The 23,840-nt window shown below is 44.9% G+C and overlaps 1 protein-coding gene across 4 annotated transcripts in view; it reads left to right on the top strand.

Annotated features, from left to right (window-relative positions):
• Positions 1–19,156, top strand: part of STX2 (syntaxin 2) — a 32,055-nt gene extending 12,899 nt beyond the window's left edge. For 2 of the 4 annotated variants that reach the window (XM_074321925.2, XM_019748788.3), the window contains exons 3-11: positions 1,417–1,516; positions 5,098–5,172; positions 6,387–6,460; positions 7,055–7,163; positions 9,153–9,226; positions 9,342–9,479; positions 11,572–11,682; positions 13,816–13,941; positions 16,992–19,156. In XM_074321925.2, the coding sequence (XP_074178026.2) occupies positions 1,417–1,516; positions 5,098–5,172; positions 6,387–6,460; positions 7,055–7,163; positions 9,153–9,226; positions 9,342–9,479; positions 11,572–11,682; positions 13,816–13,896 (762 nt within the window). In that variant the 3' untranslated portion in view covers positions 13,897–13,941; positions 16,992–19,156. Of the gene's footprint in view, positions 1–1,416; positions 1,517–5,097; positions 5,173–6,386; positions 6,461–7,054; positions 7,164–9,152; positions 9,227–9,341; positions 9,480–11,009; positions 11,060–11,571; positions 11,683–13,815; positions 13,942–16,991 lie in introns of those variants that run through there. The other 2 variants (XM_074321926.2, XM_074321928.2) reach the window with 2 other exon arrangements.
• Positions 19,157–23,840: the final 4,684 nt, after the last annotated feature.

The raw sequence follows: 23,840 nt of genomic DNA, 5'->3' as shown, positions 1-23,840 counted from the left end.
ATAGCTTACCGTGTTTCCCCAAAAATAAGACCTAGCCCAACCATCAGCTGTAATGTGTCTTTTGGAGGAAAAATTAATGTAAGACCTGGTGTTATGTTTATTATATTATATTATATTATACCAGGTCTTATATTAAAATAAGTCCGGGTCTTGTATTAATTTTTGCTCCAAAAGACACTTTAGAGCTGATGGTCTGGCTCTCATTTTCGGGGAAACACGGTATGTCACAGCTGCGTGATGTCCCCTCCCGAGGCTGTTCTCTAATCGCCCCTGTTCCCTGTTGATGAGCTCTGGGGTTTTCCTGGTCTTTTAAATACAGAGGTTGTGCTCGTTCCTAGGGCTGCGGCAGCCACTCCCCATAAACTTGGTGGCTTTAGCGGCACAGCTGCCCTCTTCCAGTTCTGGAGGCCAGGAGTCCAGAATGGTTTCTGGGAATGAAACCAAGGTGAGGGCAGGCCACGCGCCCCAGGCCCCGGGAGCCGCTTGCCTGCCCAGACTCGGAGGTCACACTGCCTGTTCTGCAGCCACATGTCTGTCTGCTGCTCTCCTGTAAGTGACTTGTGATTGTGCTGAGCGTCCCTGCGGAATCGGGATAATCTCCCCACTCAGGAGCCATAGTGTAGCGGCACCTGCAGGGTTTCTTCTGCCGGCTGGGGTAACACTCAGTGTTCCAGAGGCTGGGGACCTGGACATTTTGGGGGGACAGTAGTCAGCCTACCACAGGGATTTATGAAGATAATGCTATGAGTCCATCCAGACAGGTCTTGCTAGTGAGTACACTGCATTGTGAAACAGGCACAGAACAGGTTAGAGCATTAGAGGGAAAAAGAATGGCTTTGAAGGCTTGGCCGTCCCAAGTGTGAATGCCTCCCAGATGAGAATATGGTTATCAGGATATCCTGCAGGGTGTTTACTTCCTCATGTGGGAGTACTGCACGAGTACTGCGCGAGTACTGCGCGAGTACTGCACGAGTACTGCACGAGTACTCCATGAGTACTGCACGAGTACTGCACGAGTACTGCGCGAGTACTGCACGAGTACTGCACGAGTACTGCACGAGTACTGCACGAGTACTCCATGAGTACTGCACGAGTACTGCACGAGTACTGGCAGTACTAGGCGTACCCTTCCAGTAGGTAACATATCCGTCTTGATTGTAAAGTTTTCACAACCTAATAGGTTTTGCTGATGGACCCTGCTGTTCATAAAGGCAGACGACTTCATGTGGTGCTTTCTCTTTATTTTTTAAATTAAATGATTACCAATGAGAGATGGGAAAAGGCTTTTGTTTCTTCATGTGGTAATTATTCACCTATTTCCTTCCTTAATCCTTCCCTTTCTAGGAAATGAAAAGTGGTAGTCAAGTTGGCTTTGCCACAACTGGTGACGACTTTTTCTCTTGTTCTCTGTCCCAGGTTGAGGAGATTAGAAACAGTGTCGCTAAAATAGCTCAGCATGTTGAAGAAGTGAAGAAAAACCACAGCATCATTCTTTCTGCACCAAACCCAGAAGGAAGTAAGTTGTGTCTGTGTGTGCGCGTCTGTCTGTCTGCCTGCCTGCGTGCCTCTCTCCTGCTCTGCTGGTCGCACAGGAGATGGAGCTGGGGGCCTGTCTGACATCCTGGAGCCTGGCACGCCACGTGTTGGGGTCTGAAGCCGGGCACAGTGTGGTTTTCCCAGGTCCCGCGTGAGTCTGGCCTTCAGCCTGGGGAGGACCACGGATGGTCCTCCATCAGTTTATCCAGATACATACAGGTGAGACCCAGTGCCATGCACCAGAGCGGCTCTGCGGAATCCGCGCCTCTCAGTGACTGGCCCTTAGGGCCGTATTATGGCCAGTTGAACAGGAACGACGGGATTTTGTGTTCAGATGAGAGTTCAGAAGGGATCGATTTGGAAAGCGGTACTTGGAAGAGCAGGTTGGAGGTGATGTCTCTCCAGCAAAGGCTTCTGTGTGAGTGTCTGTTCTCAGAGTATGTTGAGGACAGTGCATAACAAGTGCTTTGAAATGACCTGGCATCTGGGTGTTGGTAGTGAGAAGGAGGTGTTTGCTTGATCAGGAGTGATGACGCCTGAAGACATGAAATGGTTCTGGAGAGGCAGAGACCACAGTGGAGTCCGTACGCTGCGGGGCAGGACCGGTATCTTTGCAGCACCGAATCTCTGAGTCCATGAAATGCTCTGTCCGTCTCCCGTTCAGATTCATTTATAACCCCTCGGAAGCATACTCTCGTGCATACTGACAGGATAGTTACCTAATTCAGGAAATGAAATGTTGACAAAACACTGTGATCCAATCCACAGCCCTGTCCTTTATGTTTTCCCCTTTCCAGGATCCAGTCCAGATACATGCCCAGGTAACACCTGCAGCATAAGCCTGTCTCTGTGGCGACCTGAACCTTTTTTTCATAGGCAGTGTCCCTCTTGTCACTAGGGCTGCCTGGTGCCTCCCTGTCACTGTGCCCCTGGGAACGGAGCTGCGCCAGCTTCCTCTGACCGGGGTGGCGCGGTACAGATTTCCTCAGTTTTCCTTTACTCTTCCTATGTCTTTATATTTTACATGCTTCTCTTACCTCTTATAAACAAAACATAGTTGGGTCTTGTCTTTTTATTCATTTTTTATCCTTTTTTTCTGTCTTTAATTAGTGCCTTTAGTCTATTTACTGGAAGTATTGATATGTTGGGGCTAACATGCATCACCTTATTAGCTTTTAATTTTTTTTGCTTGTTCTGTCACTTTTTCTCTTTTCATGCTTTCTTTTGGATTGGTTTTAAAGAATTGTGTCCCCTGCCCCATTGGCTGGCTCACACATCCTTTACTGCTGGTTAGTGGTTGGTCCTGTCGATGACAGCATGCATTCCAGACCTGGTAACATCTAATCTGAATGTGTAGTTCTGCTTCCGAGTAGCGTGAGGACCATGGCAAGCAAACTTGAATTCCGTCTCTTCCTACTTACTTGTTACTCTCATATACGTGTAATAGTTACAATCAACAGGCATGTGGACCCACCCACACGTTTACCCACAGCAGGCTCCCCATTTTCCCTGGGTTTCAGAACTTCCATCTTAGATCATTTTTTTTCCTAAAAAACTCTCATTGTTACTTCTTTTAGTAGGGTCATCCTATTGTCTGAAATTGTCCTTCATTGCGTTCTTGAAAGATATTGTCACTGAGTATAGGAGTATAGTTTGGAAATTATTTTCTTTCACGACCTTGAAGATTTTGAAGATGTCTTTCCTTTTTTTTTTTTTAAGTCAGCTAATTGTAGCTTTTAATACATTTGATTTTTGGTCTTTGGGGTTAGCAGTTTGACTTTGATGTTTCCAGATGTGGTTTTCTTTTTTATTTATCCTGCTTTTTATAAAGCTTCTTGAATCTTTGGACTGATGTTTTTTGGCATTTTGGACAAATCTTGTCCATTTTCTCTTCAAAAATCATCTTTGCTCCGTTTTCTGTCATTTCTCTTTGTGAGACTAGAATTACATGTATTTTAGATCTTCTCATTGTATCCTTTATGTCTCTTGGCCTCTGTTCCCATTATTCTATCTCATTATGTTTTGTTTCGAAATCTCCTTTCTGATTTATCTTTGGACGTCTCCTCAGCTGTTGTCTTTCTGGTCGGAATCGCTTCATCCATTGAGTTATTTTCAGTTAGAATATTTTTCAGTCCTAGAATTTCATTTGGTTCCTTTTTATATACTGTCCTGTTTTCCAGCAAAATTCTTAACCTTGTATTTTACCCCTTTGAACATTATTTTATAGTCTGTGTCACATAACTCTGTTAACTGGTGTTCTTGTGGGTCTGGTTATGTCGTCTGTTGTGTTCCTTAGGTTTTATTCATTCTTTGTTTGCCTGGTTATTTTTGACTGAGTACTGGGCTTTGTATATGAAAACTGGTGATACTAGTTTGAGTCCTAGGATAGTATTTTCTTTTCTAAGAGGTGATGTTTAAGCATTCTGACAGACGGCTGGGGTCCAGACGCCGGCAGTCCTGGCTCAGTTTCGGAGAGTGAGCAGATGAGAGCATGGCCTGCGCCTGTGAGGGCATCATGGCCCTGGGCTCAGCAGTCCTCGGCCTCCCACACCCTCAGCTGCCTCGCTTGGCTCACCGATCCCAGTTTCCTTCTTCTGGATCTTCCTTTCTGCCTTTCTAGCGTCATGATGCCTTTAAGCAGATTTGAAAAAAGATTTTGTCCAGTTTTTCTGATTGTTCAGCAAGAGTATCGATCAGAATTACGTCGTCCACTGGAAGGGGAAGTTCTCAAGGTCCCGTTCTTTTCTCAGTGATCTGAAATACCACTTTTAGGGTCAAATATGGGAATGTCCTTTATTTCTCTAATGCTTCTGCCCTGCCCTGTGTGCCCACATTGGCAGGAAGTCCAGTATATCCGCCTAGAGTGTCCCCCACCCTATTGTGTGACAGCAGAGGGGCTTTCTTACCCAGAGAGGTGAGTCCTGCTGTGGAATGCCAGCTGAAGAGCGGGACTCTGGTCCTCTAGCAGGCTGTCCTCGGTCGTCCTGGCCCCTCAGCTGCTCTGCGGCTCGCGACTGTGCCCAGCGACTGCTGCACCACGTCCTTAGCTGCCATCAGGCGCTCGCTCGGCACCGTTTCTCATTCTCACACTCCTGTGCTCGGCTCCCCCTCCAACCAGCAGGTCTCCGGGGACCTGCTTTGGTTGTAGTGGAGAGCAGAAAGGAAATCAAACATACGGGAGACTTTTCTTTTTCCAGATTACAATTAAAGTGCTGCTTTCCTTTTTCAGGTCTGGGTGTTGGTGGTGGGTTCAGTGAACTGTTTCATCGATTAACTGGTAAAACCAGCTAGTCTCAGGTGTGGGTGTGCAGCAGAATCACCTGGGGAGCTGGTTGCGTCAGACTGCGGGGCCCCCCAGCAGTGTCTGTGGAGAAGAGCCAGGTGGGGTCCAAGCACCCCCCACTCCATGTTGAGGCTGCTGGTCCAGGAAACACCCTTTGCGAACCATTAGCATCATCGATAGTGTTTCTTAAGAAACAGACCAAACGCTGTTGCATTTCAATTTATTGGACATTATTAATGTTGGCTATTACAACTCAGGTGCCTTTTTCTATTTTAAAGAAATAAAAGAAGAGCTTGAAGATCTGAACAAAGAAATCAAGAAAACTGCTAACAAAGTTCGCACCAAGTTAAAGTGTGAGTTTAAAGTTTTGGTTAAGTTTAATCACTGATGGTGGGACTAGGGTAGTTATTTTTTTCTTTGTAAGTTTTTATTCTTTTATAGTTTCAAAGTTAGAATTGTGAACACTTTAAAATAAATTATCTGTATCTACTTGGGATAGTAGGCCTTTGTGTAAGGTACTGATCCTAGAATTTATAACCACTGGCTCTCAGGGTTGCATGTGAGGGGTAAGTTTAGTGGTTGGTCATCCTTGGGTGGGAACGAAGCACTAATTCAGTCCGGAAGATTTGGAGCTTGCTCACAAATTGTTAACCTCTTGTGGGGTATTTTTATGACACTTGCTGCTATGTTGCAGACATGAGAAGGTGAGTAGCGTTTAACATGCACTGCCAGGGTCTTGAGCTGCCCTCTCAGTTGGCAGGTCCCTCTGGACATTGCGTACAGTTCACTGGGCTTACGGGCCCCCTGTTCCCTTCAGCAGCAGTGGCTTCTGAGAGGCTCTGAGCTTTCCTGTGGGACGGAAACGGAGGCTGTGTTTTCTTGATATTGTAGAAAGGCACATTGTGTTTAATTTTTGCAAAATAGCATTCTGATCAGGACAGTCTCTGCAGGTCAAGAAGAACTTTGTAGTATGGGAAATTTCAGAGCCGTCTAGAAGCGGCGACATTACTGCCACAGGCGCGTCCGCGCCCATCAGCTCGGCCCCTCCCGCAGCTCCCGCCCACCCGATGAGCTCGAACCCAATCCCAGACCTCGATGACTTCATCAGTGTAGATAATACTTGAATGTGTATTTCTAACACGTGCGATTTCGAAATAAAGACCATGCACTGTGCTTGGTTGCTACGTCACTTAAGATTTTTTAAAATCAGAGTCTCCTTCCATCTTTCTCCCCACGGCATATTTTTCTTTTGGTGGCGAAACCAGGACGTTTGTCCCGTAGAATTGGCCTCAGGGTTTCGCTGATCTCACTCCTATAATGTCATTTAACAGGTTCCATTGCCCTATTTTCTGTAGATTGACAGATTTAGGTGTTTATTTTTTATTTTAAATGTTAATATGTAACATCTGCTTTTATTTTGTGATATTACCAACAATTGACAATGATTAGTAAGATCCATACATTGATTGGGAGTTGAAAAGATAGGCAGGGAAAGCATGTTGAGGTTTGGCTTGAAAAACGTCCATTTTTTGGGTGTAAAAGGTAACTCTCCTGTGTTTGTTTCTAGCAATTGAACAAAGCTTTGATCAGGATGAGAGTGGGCACCGAACTTCCGTGGATGTTCGGATACGAAGAACCCAGGTTTGATTAGTGCTTCATCTAGACTCTCAAGAATAGATCTCTTCACTTTCCTCTTCTGGCTGCGACGTCGTTTCATATTTACTGTCACATTAATCCTCACAACATTTTTGCATAACAAGAATGTGGTACTTACAGGTTACCTCTCTCTGTTATGGAGAAAAACACCTTTCAGCCCATCAACAGAATTCTGTTCTGAAAAGCAGAGAATTATTTGGGTCACTGTAGTGTTCCCGTGCAGCATGTGGAATTCAGACTAGGTAACTGCGCTTGACAAATGGCGATCAGGCGCAGACTCGGCACAGCCTGCGTGGTCACCTGGTGCCTGATCCCGTGGGCTGTGACCTCCCTGATCAGGGCTGTCACGCCCATAAAATGGGGGATAATGACAGTAGGGAGGGTTATTGTCAAATCAAATAGGATAATGCAGGTACAGCTCTTAGCAGAGCTTCTGTTTCAGAGTTAGGTGCTATTATCCTTATCTTCCGTTTGAAGGGGTAGCAGAATAGTTTGAATTTCCATAATGTGATGTTTTTATATATTCACTTTCAATAGAAGAAATGAGCATCATACATTGATTTTTTTCCATGTTAACAGCACTCAGTACTATCCCGAAAGTTTGTGGAAGTTATGACGGAATATAATGAAGCACAGACTCTATTTCGGGAGCGAAGCAAAGGGCGCATACAGCGTCAGTTAGAAATAAGTGAGTGAATGAAAATGCTTTTTTTCTTAAAAACATTTTTCCATCTCAAGGTCTGACATCAAAGTAGTGTAACTCGAAACAAGTACCTCTCTGTTTTTGCCAATATTGTAAAACTTGAAGCCCTTTCATAACTTCCTGTTCATTGAATTGTTTCTTTACACCCTTCAGAAAATTCTGGGTGAGTGGACTTTAAATTGCTTCCTAATTACCATTACTTTTAGAGTGTTAATCCGATCTGGAAAACTGTGTCATTGTTTCTTCAAGTATGTTTCTGCGTCTCCCAGGCCTTGTGGCCCCATCGTGGGAGATGGTTCTCTGTGTTTCATGGTTCTGGTGAGCAGACACCAAGGGCCCTTTTGCTTCTGTCTTTCGAGTTCGTCTGTGGAGCAATCAGTGCTGCAGACGGAGCTCGCGTCTGCCTCTGGGCGGCCTGCTTACACCCCATTATCAAAATCGGGTCCCTTAGCTGTGACACAAACCCACTGCGGGGGCAGCATCTGCAGGCTTGGGGAGCATGGGAACAGCTATGAACGTGAACCCCACTCAATGACTTTCTCACAACTTTGTGGGGATATAACTACCGTGTTTCCCCCAAAATAAGACCTAGCCAGACCATCAGCTCTACTGTGTCTTTTAGAACAAAAATTAATATAAAACCCGGTCTTATATAAGACCAAGTTTTATATAATAGAATGTAATATAAGACCCAGTCTTATGTAATAGAACATAATTTAGCTCCAGAAGTTGCCTTAGAGCTGATGGTCCGGTGAGGTCTTATTTTCAGGGAGACGGGTAACTTACCACGTGGATCATAGTGCACAGTTCAGTGGCTCTTAGTCTGTTAGCACAGTCAATTTTAGAGCATTTTCATCACTTGGAAAAGAAATCCCTTACCCATTACAGTCACTCCCTACTTCCCTGCCCCAAGCCCTAGATAACCACCAACCTACGTTTCACTGTAAACCTGCCCATTTTGGACATTTCATATAGACGGAATCATACCACATACGGTGTTTTGTGACTGGCCCTTTCCCCTGACAGCCTGTTGGAGGCTCCGCCTTGCTGTAGCTCCGTCAGTGTCCCGCCCCTTTCTGGGGCTGACCGGTGTTCCAGTGCGTGGCTGGGCCACGTCTGGGTCCATCATCGGGTGATGAGCCTCTAGGTTGTTTCCCCTTTTTTGGCGATTATGGATAATGCTGCTATGAACATTAACATTAAATATTTTAATTATTATGACATTTATTTAATTTTGTCTTTTGTGGCACAAATTGTGAAAAATAGTATGATCCATTCAGTTTTTCCAGAAACCTGTTGACATGTTTCATAGAGAGCATTAATACACCTAAGGAAAAATATTAACAAACAAAATGTAGACTATTAAAGATCTGATTCCAGTGAGGCCATCTTTATTTACGTCCATTTAACATATGCTGAATTCAGCTTGTCCCCTTTTTCCATAAGCCAGAGTTAAACTTTTAGGAAAACTGACATGCCGAAAGCATTGTGTTGATTTCCTTTTTATAGTTATTTCTCATTCATAGTAGAATCAGATTTTATTATTCATTCCAGTTATAAGGCTTTTCATGAGTGCTTTTCAGTTTTTCCTCCTTCTCAGTCTTATGTTAGTTTCTCTCATCGTTAACACTTGCCTAAGAAAATACATTCGTAAAGGTTAGAAAAACATTTTAAAATGTTAGCTCAATTAGATTTTAGTTGCTGACTTATGGTTGAAAGTCATTTTTAAATATTGCCATATTCTGAGGAGCGGCCAGATGGCTCAGTTGGTTAGAGCGCGAGCTCTGAACAACAGGGTTGCCGGTTCGATTCCCACATGGGCCAGTGAGCTGCTCCCTCCACAACTAGATTGAAGGACAACGACTTGGAGATGGGCCCTGGAGAAACATACTGTTCCCCAACAAAATTAAAAATAAATAAGTAAGGAAAAAAAATATTGCCACATTCAGAATGGAGTTTTTGTTAACCTTTCAGCTGGAAAAACTACGACTGATGATGAGCTAGAAGCAATGCTGGAAAGTGGGAACCCGTCCATTTTCACTTCAGATGTGAGTGCACAGCCGGCCCACTGTGGCTACATATACGTGCATGTGTATTTTTTCTTAAGCTCCTAGAGCAATCGTAAGTTCATCAGTATTTCTCTTTTGTTTTTGTTTTTCAAAGATTATATCCGATTCACAAATTACTAGACAAGCTCTTAATGAAATTGAGTCACGTCACAAAGACATCATAAAACTGGAGACCAGCATCCGAGAGCTACATGAAATGTTTATGGACATGGCCATGTTTGTTGAGACTCAGGTGACTAACTGCAAAGAACAGCCATACGTAGAATTCTGTAATTGAGTCCAGTATTCCTGGGGAAGCCATTATATTGGATCCAGTCTCCCAGTTCAAAACTTGGTTGCAATGTTATTGTAATGTAAGATTGAAATGCTGGCAACAGCTTAAACTCTCAACAGTAAAGGACGGGTTTAGTGAATTGAATTACGGTGTGTCCATAGGACAGCGTGTTAGGCAACCATGGGCAGCATAAACTTTTTGTTCATGGAAGATTTCCAATGAAATATGCAAATGTTGTGCTGCAATTTTAAGATAAGAGGGAGATACAAAACCTTATGTGTGCATAGATATATGTATAAATATAAATATATCACACGTGTGTATGTGTGTGTGTGTGTATATATATATATATATATATGGCATGAACTTAGCTACATAAAATAGAATTCACAAAAGGAAGGAAATATACCAAACAGAGTAATGACAGTGGGACTATGGAAATCTAAATTTTCTTAACTAATATGTATATATTTTTAAGTTTTCTACAAGGGGCATATATTATAGTAATAGTTGGAAGAAATGCTTAAAAGAATAGGCCCCAAAGGGGATACAGTCCACAACATAAGTACAAGTGTGTACTTCTTACATGGTGCTCTTAGTTTGTCCAGTAACACAGGCAGGGAGTGAAGGGGGTGTGAGGGGCCCCCCAGGAGAGGACTGAAGAAGTTAGTAGTTTTTAAAAACTATAAAATTTGGAGTAAAACCCAGGCCGGTGTGTGCCTGTCAGATGTGTCCACTTACTCGCGATGCTGAGCAAGGTCCCCCATTGGTCACGGCCTCGCTCACGGGCCGCTGAGAGCTCAGCTGACCCTGGTGAAGTGGGCACGTTCACATGGGGCCATCGCCGCTGCGTCACGTCCTCACGCCTGTGGGGCCTGGTGTTGGGTCTGTTTTGGCAGGACCAGCCCTCTGAAGGCTCAGGTCTGACCGGCTCATTTTTCGTGATTGCCTGGGCTGTGTACGGAAGACAGGACACCATGCACAGAATTCATTCCCCCGGCCTCACCGAGCTTTTGAAGAGCAGTTTATTTTGAGGAACTTTATCATAAAAATGTGGGAAAAACAGGTCCTATGCATTTGTTAGGAGGAACCACCAACCACGTGGCATTTCGATGGGGAGCGGGGTCAGGGGGTACCCGTTGTCATTCACGATACAGGAACTAGAGAGTTGGGAGTCTGGTCTACCAGCTGCTGCTTTTCAGGAAGTATTCCAAAGAAAACCAGTGAGACAATAAGAACAGTACATTGTTTTTATAATTACTGAAGATTTTACAGTATTTTAGAGTTCAACAGTAATTATTCTAGACCAACTGTATTGCCTTCAGCTCCATTAGAAAACCTGCTGTGTTCTTAGCCTGTTTCACTGCCCTCCTAGAAGTCTGTTAGTATTGCGTTATGTTGCTTCATCTAATCCACGTCTGTGTATCAGCGAAACTTACTAGTGAGTTAAACTGTGAGCGAGTGAGTTAATCGTGCACCTTTCTTCAGTGCTTCACTGTCACTGCTGCAGGCTGTGTCTGCGGGGGGACACAAACCAGGTAATACGCTTTCTCGCCGACATTTCACTAGTCACCTCACTTTACATTTTTGCTCATTAATTTAGTCAACTTAGTGTCAAACATAAGCTACTCTTAGTTTACTGCTATTTTAAAGTAATCGCACCAATCTAGCACCCGTTAGAACAGATGCCATTCTTGTTCATTGTATGTATGCGCGTTGAATAAAGCACTGGTTTAGCTGACGGAGCTGCCTCCCTGCCCCTGTGCTCGTCCTTAAAGAGTTCACGCATGAGAGCACATCTCAGTCTCCTCCGTGTGCCTTCATCAGTCTTCTCCATCCCTTCTCATTCTTCTCACAATATAAGTCGAATTATGAATACTTTGTGTTAGAGCATTTGTAATGGTGTCTTTTTGTAAATGTGAAAAACTCGGTATCCATTACTTACACATTATGTTCATGTGAAAAACTTTACTGATGCTACATGGCTGCCTTAAGATACGTAATTCAGTCATTTGAAAATGTCTCCTCAGTTTGAAACTTTTGTTTTAAGGGTGAAATGATCAACAACATAGAAAAAAACGTTATGAATGCCGCAGACTACGTAGAACATGCGAAGGAAGAAACAAAGAAAGCTATTAAATACCAGAGCAAAGCGAGGAGGGTGAGTTTCGTTTTCATGAAATAACGTGCGTTTTTCTGTTTGGTTTCAAGTTGTACTACATTGATGTTAGCCAACTTGAAAGGTATTCCAAGAGATAAAATTTCTTAATGTTTCATTTTAAAACTGAACTATTCCTTTTGCTGAGAAATTTGAAGTTTGTTAGGTAAGTTGACCATGAATCTTTCTGTGTCCTAAGTAATTATAACCCTGTACAACCAAAGGTCAGGCCATTTTACTTTTCGAGGTTAAGTGGTTCAAATTCTACAGTTCGCTGTTTCTTGGGTCATTATTTGGAGGGAGATAAAAAAACTAATGGGATTGGAAAATCTCTTAAAATCCATTGATTACACATTTTACGCAATGAACACTGTATTCTCTAGTTAGGTTATTTATTTGCTAATCCTTTGTCTCAGAGGAAAGAAGAGAATTATTTGAGACTGTGAACCTAAGGTTTTATGTAACACCCACATTTAAGCTCTGTCAATGGGTTTTAATATCTCTTTCTGAATCTTAAGTGTGTCGTACATGTGAGTGAAAGCTCTTCTAGGAACACAATGAATTAGAAAATTAAGTTCTGCTCTGGGGCCTGGGGAACCATCGAGCTGTGGCTTGTGTCCCTGCCCATCACTCTGTGGCTTCCGCCTTGGACACGAAGCCCAAACCACTGCTCTCCATGAGCATCACCCTCCTGCCCCCGGAAGATGGCTGTTTGGGTGTGCAGGCCTCTCTTCCAGGCCGAGGGCTGAGTGCTGGGGACTGCAGGTTCCACGCCACGTCCACGAGTCCGTGAAAGGAGAGTCTCTAAATGTTTGGGGAAAAGCAGGAGTCAGACTGCGTGTGGATTCACCTGTCGTGACTGTCCACGCACATTCTGCGCACCACTGGCGGCCTGCAGGGCCCCTCACTCTGCTTGGTCGTGGGCTCATCTGGTGTGTGAATCGTCTATGAAACGAAAGGCGCGGTTGCTCACGTCATTCTGTGTCGTGATCACGTGGTCATGAGGTGATGAGGTTCAAGGGGCACTGCTTGCTTAGCCTAGTTCCAGGCACAGGCTGGGCCTTCACTTGAGAGATCATGACCTACACAGCCTGTCAGTCCAGCGAAAATGTCAATGAAGAAAGAGTTCATTGGTTTTCCTGGAATGAGAAAAGATGGTGGAGGGTGTGTCTTCCTGCTTAACCTGCTGAGGAAGCCTCGCTGTGGAAGATGCTAGGGTCTCCTTGTCACCTGGACTGTCAGTTGGTCAGAAATGCGATGCCTCTTTCAAAAATGATCCCTACCTTTCCCGTCAAATGCCTGGCATCTGAGACCACGCAGCTTAGCGTGTCAGTCTGCTTCTCGGGTGCTTGGCTGCTGGCTGGCCCCTCTCCTGGTGTCCTGTTTTTATTGCCAGGGCAGCTGTGTGTGGCCCGAGAGCCAGGTGGCATGACTGGAGTGACTTATTTTATAGGCGATGGCAGGAGGAGGGAGGGAGTTGATTGTCGACAACAAACAAAAAAGAAACAAAGGAGTGGAGGGGCCTTATTAATAGATAACTAACTTATCTACTAACTTATCTATTTATATAACTATTAACTTATTTATATAACCAACTTATCTATTAACTTACCTATTTATATCTAGTTGTTTGTTAATAGATATTAACATATTAATAGATGTTAATCAATATATATTATTAATTAACGGATATTATTAATTATTAATTAATGGATATGTTAATCTATTTATATGCCTAATTTATCTATTAACTTACCTATTTATATCTAGTTGTTTATTAATAGATAACTAACTGATCAACAACTTGGCCAGGCTGGCTGCATAGCTCTATAGACATGAAAAAGGTGTATATCTCAATCCATCAGAAATTTATCAAAATAATATGATCATGCAGCTCTCACACTGATGAAATCTGATATTCTAAGAGTTCTATAACAGTTTATCTCCAAATAGTCTGATTTTAAAATAAAAATCACTTTTTGAGAACTAAAAATTGTCAAACAGAACTAGTCAGATGTCCCGTAACTTAGACTTTAAAATGAATTCTGAAGAATCATTTATTTTCAATGACTGACGTCTCCCAATGTAGTGACATGAAACTAACCGTGATATGATCCGCTTGCTTTTCTTTGACAGAAAAAGTGGATAATTGTTGCTGTGTCGGTGTTTCTGGTTGCTGTAATTGCTCTAATTATTGGTTTATCAGTTGGCAAATGACGACGCGGACAACGTCAGTGTGTGTGCCTGTCTGCCGGCGCGGCAGTAAGTAACTAATCAACTGATCTACTTATTCACGCTCTCAATTAGCTAATAGTAGTGCCGCCCAATTCTAATGTGCCTGCAAGTAGCAAAGCTTGCTGGGAGCGGTGCAGGCGTTGGCACGGAGCAGTGAGTTGCCCTGCTCGCGGGTTCTGGTCTCCAGCTGGATACGTGCTGAGAACACCCAGGCTGGGTGGTCTTCGTTTTTAAACCAAGGACTTCTTCCTATGCAGCTGAAAAGCTTCTAGGTTCACCCACTACTGGCATGTGAGTGTGGCACCCAGCACCCAGCGGGCCTCTGCTTCTCCATCCGGGAAGCCCGTGTCTCTCCTGCTGGCGGCCCTTCATCAAGTGTACTAACCAGAGCACTGAAGGTTAATCTGCAGTTAAAAACTCACATTTAATATTTCAATTTATCTCTTAAATTTTAACTTTTAGAAGAATTGCAACAACTGAAGGTTGCTTTGTGAAATATATTTACTCATTGTTTTATAGTGGAATTGGAAGGAATGGAACTAAAGCTGTGAAAAACAGTCAGTGAAATTAAAATTCCTCCTGACTTCGTTGTTTAAAAATATTCCCTTATTAAAATGAAAACTATTGAGTTAGCATGCCTGTTAATTTTAAACAATTCTGAATATAAAAGGTATTCAATTATTAAAGTATCTTTATTTTTGTTCACTATATGAGTATCACTGTTCAAACCTCAGTAGATTCTGTGTTTTTCCTCTGGCTTTCTTATGCATTTGGAGTCAGCCTTCCTATATTAACCCTTAAGTTAGAATGTTCTCTGGTATATTCTGGCAAATTTGGACATACCAATTATTTCTCCTAAAATGTTTGTTTGGCATAATCATTGTGATTAAAACTGTGAAATGTCCCGGGATGTCTAGACTGTGACAAGTAGTCTTTGATGAATTCAGTCTTTTATTATGAAGGTGACTTGCGCCTTGACAGACACTTGGCACTTTATGGGGAAAAAAAGATACGGTGGAAAGACACCACTTGTGTGGTCAAGGTTCATTGCTGCTTTTCAATCTTGAAGAGTTACTTCTTAATCTGAGCACCTGTGACACTCAGCACACTCAATTAATCAATTAATCATGAGCAGCTTTCCCAGCTAATGTTCTAACATTCATAAAGCCACAAAGTTGCACTTGAAATTGTTTCAGTAACAAGCCCGGGGATGTTGAGTTTGGTAATGGTCCATTTTTTGGAAGGCAGAAGGAACTCACAGCACTCTACTTGTATTGGCAGGAAATTTATGTGTCTTTCCTAGTGCTTTCCTATTAGCCTTGCCGAAAAGAACAGTATATGTGAGTTTTCTTTACTAATAGAATGGTATTTTAAAGACATTTTCATAATTCTTTCTAAAATATGAATGTTCTTAACTTTTCCTAGTGGCCGTAACATGGTTAGTTGAATGTGGTTACACTAAAACCAGTCTTTATCTTGGCCTCAGTGAGACGAGCTGCTTTTTCATGGGTGCTGCTGTTGGTAGTTAATGCAGGCTCCTCCCAGGGGCCTGTCAAGGAGCCGTGGGCTGGTTCTTGGCCCCGGGCCTGGCCGGCTGCTTAAATACGGTGCACAAAACAATCCCCGTTACTGAAGAAACACACCGGAGGCACAGCAACAATTATCTGTACACAAATGCCATGGTTGGTGTCTTTAATTTTACTTTTGAAAATTTATTCTTTTAGCAAATCGTTCGGCAAAGCCTTCTGATAGGCCGGGCTGCACGTAGGCTCTTTGGGAGGCGACCCCGTGACCTTCAGCATGGCTAGGACACCCGACTTCCTGTGGGCAGTCGGGGTGAGGAAGCTGCTTGCCCATGACTTCTGTATCGTAGGTGGGAGAGCCGGGAGCTGAATGGAAACAGGAGTGACTCCCAGGGTGCTCTAGCAGGGGGCCAGAGCCGTTAGCAGGAGTCTGGGCAAGATGGTTGTTAAATGTACGGCATTTAGGGTGCACCGGAAGCCAGATGTGGGGGAGGCACACGCGCGTACCAAGCACCCTGACATCGGCACACTCCATAGGCCGTGAGCGTCGGTCCACTCGTCCATGTAGCCTTCTGGAAGCAGCTGGAGGGCGGGGGTGGGTGGGAAGGAGGTAGGACAGGCCAGCGGGAAAGCTGTCCTAGGAAGGTGCTGGGGAGCGTGTGAAGAGGCCACCGGGAAGGCTGGGACACACGTAACCCTGACAAGTCACGTGGAACTTGAGGGAGAGGTGACACCCAAAGGCAGGGCTCCCTGGGTCCAAGTAAGTGACTGGCAAGTTTGCTGAGGGGCCTGGCCAGGCTGTCTTCTGTACCCCCAGTTCATCGAGCTCTTGGCACGTCACGTTAATTCACAGCCGTCCAGTGTCCGCCGCTCTGGTGTCTTAGATGGAAGTGCGGCAGACTTTGGTGACTAATTTAAAATGACGAATCTCTGCTTTTTACGAAGAGAACTGAAGTCCGACAGCATGGTGTACCTTTCATCGTGTGACACCCTTCTCTTCTCCCACAGACGGGCTTCCTGCACGACACGAGCTTCTTAAGCCAAAGGTTGTTTAGCTTTCAGTGGTGCGAGGATGCTTGTTAATTAAGTAAAATGCTTGTCGCCAGCCCATGGCTTGATGACTTCTGACACACGTACATCATAGCTCAGTGTAAAACAATGTGTAGATAAGAGCAAATGAGAAATAGACTCATTTAAAGTTTTAAAACGATACACGTTTCATCTGAGAAATAGCAGTTTGGAATTTTATTATGACCCATAGACAGTGTCCTTGCAGAAACCACATGGTGCCAGCCAGACTTGTCTTCTCCCTCCAGGAGCATATCAGTGTTGTCTTAGTTTTCGTTTAATGTGCACGTGTCTGTAACTCTGTTTTGCCTTCAGAACTTTCCTTCCCCATCCCTCCCTTTTCTGTGACCTCTAGGGTTCTTGCTTGCTAGTGGACTTGTATGTTAAACTGTCTCACACTCCAGGAGACTTTTGTTAGACAAGCACACTAGTGACTTCTTCCCTTTGACAGCCTGCAGTTAATTAGAGTTTTTCTTTATCTTGCAGAAAATGATGTTCGTTATTATTTGTGTGATTATTTTGCTTGTGGTCCTTGGAATTACCCTAGCAACAACACTGTCATAGCAACCACAGCCCAAGCCCCTGCGAGACCACATCTGCAGCAAATCAGCATCCTTCCCACCCACGAGTGAATCCTCCACGTTGTGACATGTGGCACAGAGTGCTGGCTTTTTATTAGTGAATTCAAGGGGAAAACACAACAGAATGTATTGTTCAGTGAAAAAGCCGTAAGAGATGAGTTAACGCAAACACCCTCGGACTCTAAATAACACGTCACAAACCTTTAACAATGTGAAACTTGTTTCAATGGCCTTAAAATAAGGAATCATTGAAAATTTCAATTTTTATATTTCAGTGTTAAAAATATCTGTATGTAAAGTTTAATTAGGAATATTTTATGTTACAAAACTATTAGATTTCAGGTCTAGACTTTCTTCCCTGCCCTTTTCCCAGCTAACAAGCTAATTAAGAGACATTTTTGTACTATGTTTAAGTCGTGTTTATTGTTTGCAAAAATAATTTTTATTATCACAGAGCTGTTTTGTAAGATATCTATAATTTTAAATGTTTATAAATTAATTGTTTAATATATTAATATCTTAATTTACTGCATTTTATATATTCTATACCGCCTTGTCAAAGAAATAGGGAGCTTCATGGTATTAGAGCCATCTTGGCACAGTTGTTTACAGAGTTTGCCATTGGCGTGGAAAACGTTAGTTGCAAAGCACCCCAAAAAGCCTCCAAAGTGCCTTCTGTTACTACGGGTTTATAAGGTTTAAACGCACCTGCTGCCTCCAAAAAAGTCTCAGTTGTTCTGTGCAGCTCCATTTCTCCCTGTTCCTTTACCCAGATAATAAATTAGTCACCGCACTGTACAGACAACCGTCTCTTCTTTGTTCATCACATAAGGTTTGTGTTTCCCTGTTTACTTTGATAAAGTCTGAATTGAAGATGGTGAGAACCAAGATTTCAGATGGTAGTAAACCAGGATTTACTACTTTCTAAACGCAAGGAAATTATTCCCAGACATTAAGTAATTCTTCTAAATTTAAATTGTTGTCTAGAGCCCTTCAGTGTTCCTGTTAAGCACCTACTACTCTGCTGAACTTTAAAAGTTAATCCCAACGTTTATAGGCATCGATGATAATTAAACATTTGTATTGGTCATTAATGTTTTTTATTACAATAATGTGCTTTAGACGTGTAAAATGTATGAAATCTTGCTAGTGAATGGACATCTATAAGGTAGCAACTAATCAAAACTTTAAATGAATGTGCAGGGTACCCAAACTATACTTAACTCTTATTACTGTGTATGTGGTTGTATAAGCATGTGACTGCGTTGTAACACGGTTTAGTTGGAAACCTATAGATACGCTTGATTCCAAACGAGTGTGAGTTACAGCAAACAGTTTAGAAGCTGTGTCCTCATTTGTTCCAGTTATGAATTCCAGTCATTCATAATTTACACATTTAACCGCTTCGCTTAAAGTCTGTGCTTATGCCTCTTCTTTACTTGCCGATGACTGTGGACTCAGAGCCTCTAGGAGATTCTAACATCTTTCAGCAGTCGGGCCGCGGGGTGTGCTCACGGCTTCGTGCTGACCCTGAAGATGGAACTTGTCCTGAAGGGAAGCTAATTACTCAGAGATCATGCTTGTGCCTTGTGCCTTTCCCACACCCACTTGTCTGTGTAATTATGTCACCTGGAGCGGAGCTTTGTGCTGATGACCTGTCTCCATCGTCCCACTTTCTCTTCAAGTTCGGTCTGTTAGTCCTCACCTTTCATAACAATTATTGCATTTTTTCAAGTCATTTTTTCTAGAGTTGAAATACTTACTGAATTTGTGTTTTTATAGTTGAAGTTAGAGAAATACTTTTGGATTTCTATTTGGATACTTAAATCATTCCTTAGATGACACATTTGTATTTCTAAGTCTTGTAGTTATTTGAAATCAGATTTTAAAATATATTTTACAGGCCCATTTGTTACCTTTTATTATTTCTTCAAATATTTCATGTTTACATTAAAAAAAACTCCCCAAGAACCCAAAGAAAAAGTTAACTTTCTGCCTTGTCATTTCTGGAAAGGCATTTGGGGAGGTATTTTATTGCATATCCACTAATAAATTGTTCTACCAAGAAAATTACTTGTGGCCATTATTATGTGTAATAATATAATGGGAGTTGATAATTTAAGTATTTTTGATAAATTTTTTGATTATTTCATTATTATTGAAAGCTTCTGTTGTCTGACATGTCACAGCAATGCGGCCGCGGTGGACAGAGTGGACTGGAGGGGCAGCCCTGGGCCAGCCCGGCCGTTTCCTGTCCCCTGAGGCCACACTTGTCACCAGTCCAGACAGATGTCCGGGAGCCGAGAGCGGCCCTAAACCAGAGAGGCTGGTGAAGGCCTGGGCTCGGGACGCGCTGCAGAGTCAGGGTCGGCAGGTGACCAGGTGACCAGGCCGGGCCTGTCACGCTGTGACCTCGGGCTCTGTCAGCACAATGTGCTCACTGATTGGCGCTTACCTTGCGGATATAACTTGTCCTGAAGGATATTTACCTACCTAGAGGTGATGCTTGTGCTAATGTACCTTTTACACATTTACCAGCTGGGGACACAGCGGTCAACCGCCCAGGCCAAGCCCCTGCCCTGCAGGGCTTATGGGCCAGAGGAGGAGACGGGCACCAAACAGCATCCTCAGGTAGGACGTGCGCTGTGCCACGTGTGATAGGGTTTTGGAGAAAAGTAAGTCTCAGGCGGCTAAGCAGTGTGGTGCATTTGTACATTGGGTGGTCAGGGAAGGCCTGACTGCAAGGTGGTGACATCTGAGTGCTGACACGACACCGGTGACAATGTGATCCATGTGGATTTCTGGGGCAAGAGTCCAGGCTGAGGAAGCAGCATGAGGTATGAGGCTGGTGGCAGGAAGTGGGAGACGTGTGTTAGGGCTGGTGCGCGGGGACCCGGGCCACTCAGTGCCTTGTGGGCCACTGTGAGGACTTTGACTTTCATGCTGACAAAATGGGAGCCCTGGCAGCTGGTGTACAGATCATTGATCTGACTTTTAAGTCTCAGAGGCATCGCCCTGCCTCCTGTGGGGAGATCTAAAGGAGGATGAGGGTAGAAAGAGGGACGAGTGAGGAGCTGATTGAGTGTCTTTAATAGGACACAGTAGAAATGTCTTTTAGAGCCATGTGCTGTCTTATAGAAAAGCCACGTCTAATACACACTGTGGTGCAGATCCATGGATAAATAACAAGCTTGCACGGGACCCAGGAACCAGGAGGGTTTTGGTTCAAGGGCAGCTGCTGAAAGGCTTCTCTCCGCATTTGGGAGGCCAGTGCCCGCTGCAGATGGCGGACTGCGACCACAGCTGCTTTATTTGAAGGGCCGTGACTCATGCTTCATGCACTCCCACTTGCCGCCTGTCAGAACTCTGCTTCGGCAATCGGATTGGGAAGCAGAGCTGTGAGCAGATATTTTGGGCAGCATCTCAGCAGAGGTAACACCAGCCATGCAGACATCCTCCACTCCTGGGAAATGTCTCCTGCGAATCTGACTTGACTGCACAAGTTCCCTCACTGGCCCCTGGGACAGTGGCAGCGCAGCAGCAGGCTGAGCCATTCGGCCTGGGCGCAGTCAGGGAAGACGTGACGGGTTGCCAGCCTGCCTCTCGTCCCTCCCACGGAGCTGTGACTCTGCTGCTTCCTCCACCTCAAAGGAGAATGTGCCTCCTCCTGGTTCCCATGTCATGATGTGGGATAGTCCGGCCATGGGTGGGAGCAGGAAGGAAACGGAGAGGAAGGGAGCCAGTTTCAGCACAGTCTGGGGGTGAAATGGGTGCAGCGCAAACTACAAAAGAGGCCGAGAGGCAATCTGTATGATTCGAATGTTGAACAAGAGGTGCTAGAAGAGTACTTTTGTGGGGGGTGGCTGGTGTGGGGAGTCGGGGGGTGACAGGTCCCCAAGGGCGAGGGACTTGGGAAGGGGGGAAAGACGTTCAAAGAAATCGCTTCAACTTCTCTGTAGCTGTAAAACGATTCCAAAGTAAAAAGTACATTAAAAAATGTCGCTATGGGTTATGAACTAGGTACCGTGAAAGCTTTTCTGAGAAGCACAACTAAAGATTGGAATTCGTGAGTATATGGTATTTTGTGTGGCTCCCGGTGCAGCCTGGTTCTGTGGGGCCCTGGCTTTCACATGGGTTGCACTAAGGTCTTTTAATTCTCTGAACTTGCAGAACAATTATTGTGTTTCTTTTTCTTTATGAGACTTACCGCATTCTACTTTACACTTGGATTTTGGAACAAAGTACGAGCAGCTCGTAGCTGAATTAGTGTGTGACCCAAACCACTGGGGACACAGGCAGGTCCCTGGGGCTTTCATCCCAGTCCCCTTTTTGGGCCTGTTCCTTCATATTTTTACCTCTTGGAATACCTGGGAGTCCCCGAAAAGGAGCCCGAACCTCTGGGCAGAGTCACATAATAATTTATCCATCTCTGAGCTACAAAGGAGATTGATAGTCTACAGCCACTGGCCTTTTAAGCAAGGTTCTCCGGAAGCTTCCATGAGACAGGCTGCATATTTGTTAAGAAGGGCCCCATGCAGTGCCCTTGGATCCCTCAGCTGGCTAAGAGGCTCCTTCTTTTAAAATCCTGCTTGCCTGCTCGTTTGACATATATCTGATTTAGGTTAATGCATCTGTAGGGGAGAGAGAGAGAGAGAGAGAGAGAGAGAGAGAGAGAGAGAGAGAGAGAGAGAGAGAGAGAGAGGAAAGAGAGAGAGAAAGGGAGAGAAGGGAGACTTAAAAACAGCCAAATGCAGTGTGTGAATCCTGATTTGAATAAAATCAACTGTAGACATTGTTTTGAGATAATCAGATAAATGTGCACATAGGCTGGGTAAGGAACTAGTGTTAGTTTTGTTGGCTGTGATAATGATGTGAGATTATGTTAATCACAAGTCTGTGTCAGTTTAAGAAAAAAGCACTGAGACACCCCTCTGTCCATCACCTCTCGTAAGACCTGAGGGCGTGTGAACGATACCTGGGTGGTGCTGTGTCCTGCAGGGTGTCCGAGGGAGGGGCGCTCTCAGGCCTCTCACCCCTTCCTGTCTGATCATTTCTCTCCCGCTGTGTCCTTAAACACAGGGACCCACACATGGTCTTCCTCAGCCAGGGGAATCCCTGCCTTTGGCACATTGTAGACGTCACGTTTCATAGCAAATGAAGACGCCGTGTCAGGCAGGCAGAGAGGCCGTGGAAGTCAGGAAAGCGTTTTGTCTCAGCAGCTTGAACAGCACCTTTCCCTGCTGGCGCGTCCTTTCACACTTGGCCCCAGGAGGTGCAGAGCTGGCGTAGAAGGCAGAGACGGGAGCTGAGGCTGAGCGGAGGGGGCGCTGTGTGTGCCGGGGCGGGGCGGGGCGGGGGGGGGGGGGGCACAGAATACAGAAGTAACACGTGGAAGCTCCGCGATTAGCCTGCTCCTGGTGGGGGAGACCCCCGTTTCCCTCTTCCACACAATAGCACGAATCTTATTTGTGAGGGTTTCCTTTGTGGCTTGTATGCACGTGGAGTTGTAACAGGAAATGAGAATCAGGAGGGTCTCCAGAAGGCTCCAGGTGGGGGTGTGGGCTTGGGGGAAGAGCAGGCCCGAGGTGTATTTACAAAGGAGAGGCGGCCAGCTTAATACTGGGCTGAAGGACGGGCTGGAACCAGAGACCATGGGGCGGGGGTGGGCTTCACGTCCAGGTGTTTCCACTGAGGGACAGGCTGGGGTGTGGGAATGGGCGTAAGAGGCCTGAAAACTCCAGTTAGGGAGATTGCTCACTAACAGGGCCCTGAATCTTTAACAACGCAATTTCAGATATTGTGTCTCTTTCTTTCACTGCCTGCCCCATCTATGAGCAAGGTTGAGCAAGATCATTTAAAGGACCAGATTTCATAGATTCTAAGACACACTTTCCCCCCGCCCCTTGCCTGCCACACACACACATTGTACCGTCTCTGAAATTTAGTTGAGTTTTAGCATCTGTGGCAAGTTGCAAGCTGTGTTTTGTGTCTTTTGTCACGTGCTGGTCCATCGATGCATAGTGTTTCATCCAATTGCCTTCACTTTGATGACGTCTGGTGCATCTGCTTAGCTTTCTTCTCTGGGCCTCAGTCTCCCCGAAGGTTCGAAAACAATGGCTTAGCTAATGCCCGAGGTCCTAGCTCCTCAGGCAACCTCGTAGGCTGCTGTGACGGAGCCGTGGAGGAGACAAACCTGACTGTGGGGGCAGAGCCCCAGAAAGTAGTTTCCAGGCTCTCAGCCTCACATAGACAGGTGCTGACTCAGGTAGTAAATGGCCATCAACTGTGATTGCATGGCCATCAGCTGTGGCTAGTTGGCCGTCAGCTGTAACCAGTGAGCCATTAGCCACTAATATAACTGCTATGGGTACTCTAGCAGAGAGAGAGAATGGGGGCTAGCAAGAAGATGGCGGCTGGAATGGCAAGCGTGGATGGCAGTTTGCGGACAGTGTGGATCCAGCCTCCAGTGAGAGTATAGTGCCGCCAGCGAGAATATAGTGGTATGACTCCCCTACCTATGGCTCCGTGGGTGTTCCTTTTTGGCCTCACCATGTCCTGCGTTCTTATGTGGGGAGCGGGAGCAGAGACCCCGCAGGACGCCCCGCATGACACTGACCCTCTCCTGAGGGTCCACGTCCAGGAGCATTGTCTCATCCTCGGCGTGGGCTGCATGGGACTTCAGTGTAACATGTGGAGGTGGTACTTGTTGGCCAAGTAGTTCACTTCGAAGGCGTGCTGGGGTTTGTCACCAGCA

This window comes from Rhinolophus sinicus, chromosome 9, assembly GCF_057876585.1.
Source record: "Rhinolophus sinicus isolate RSI-liver-muscle chromosome 9, RSI-T2T, whole genome shotgun sequence".
Taxonomy (NCBI): domain Eukaryota; kingdom Metazoa; phylum Chordata; class Mammalia; order Chiroptera; family Rhinolophidae; genus Rhinolophus; species Rhinolophus sinicus.
The sequence above is the reverse complement of the archived record's forward strand: the minus strand, read 5'-3'. Positions and strand labels throughout refer to the sequence as shown.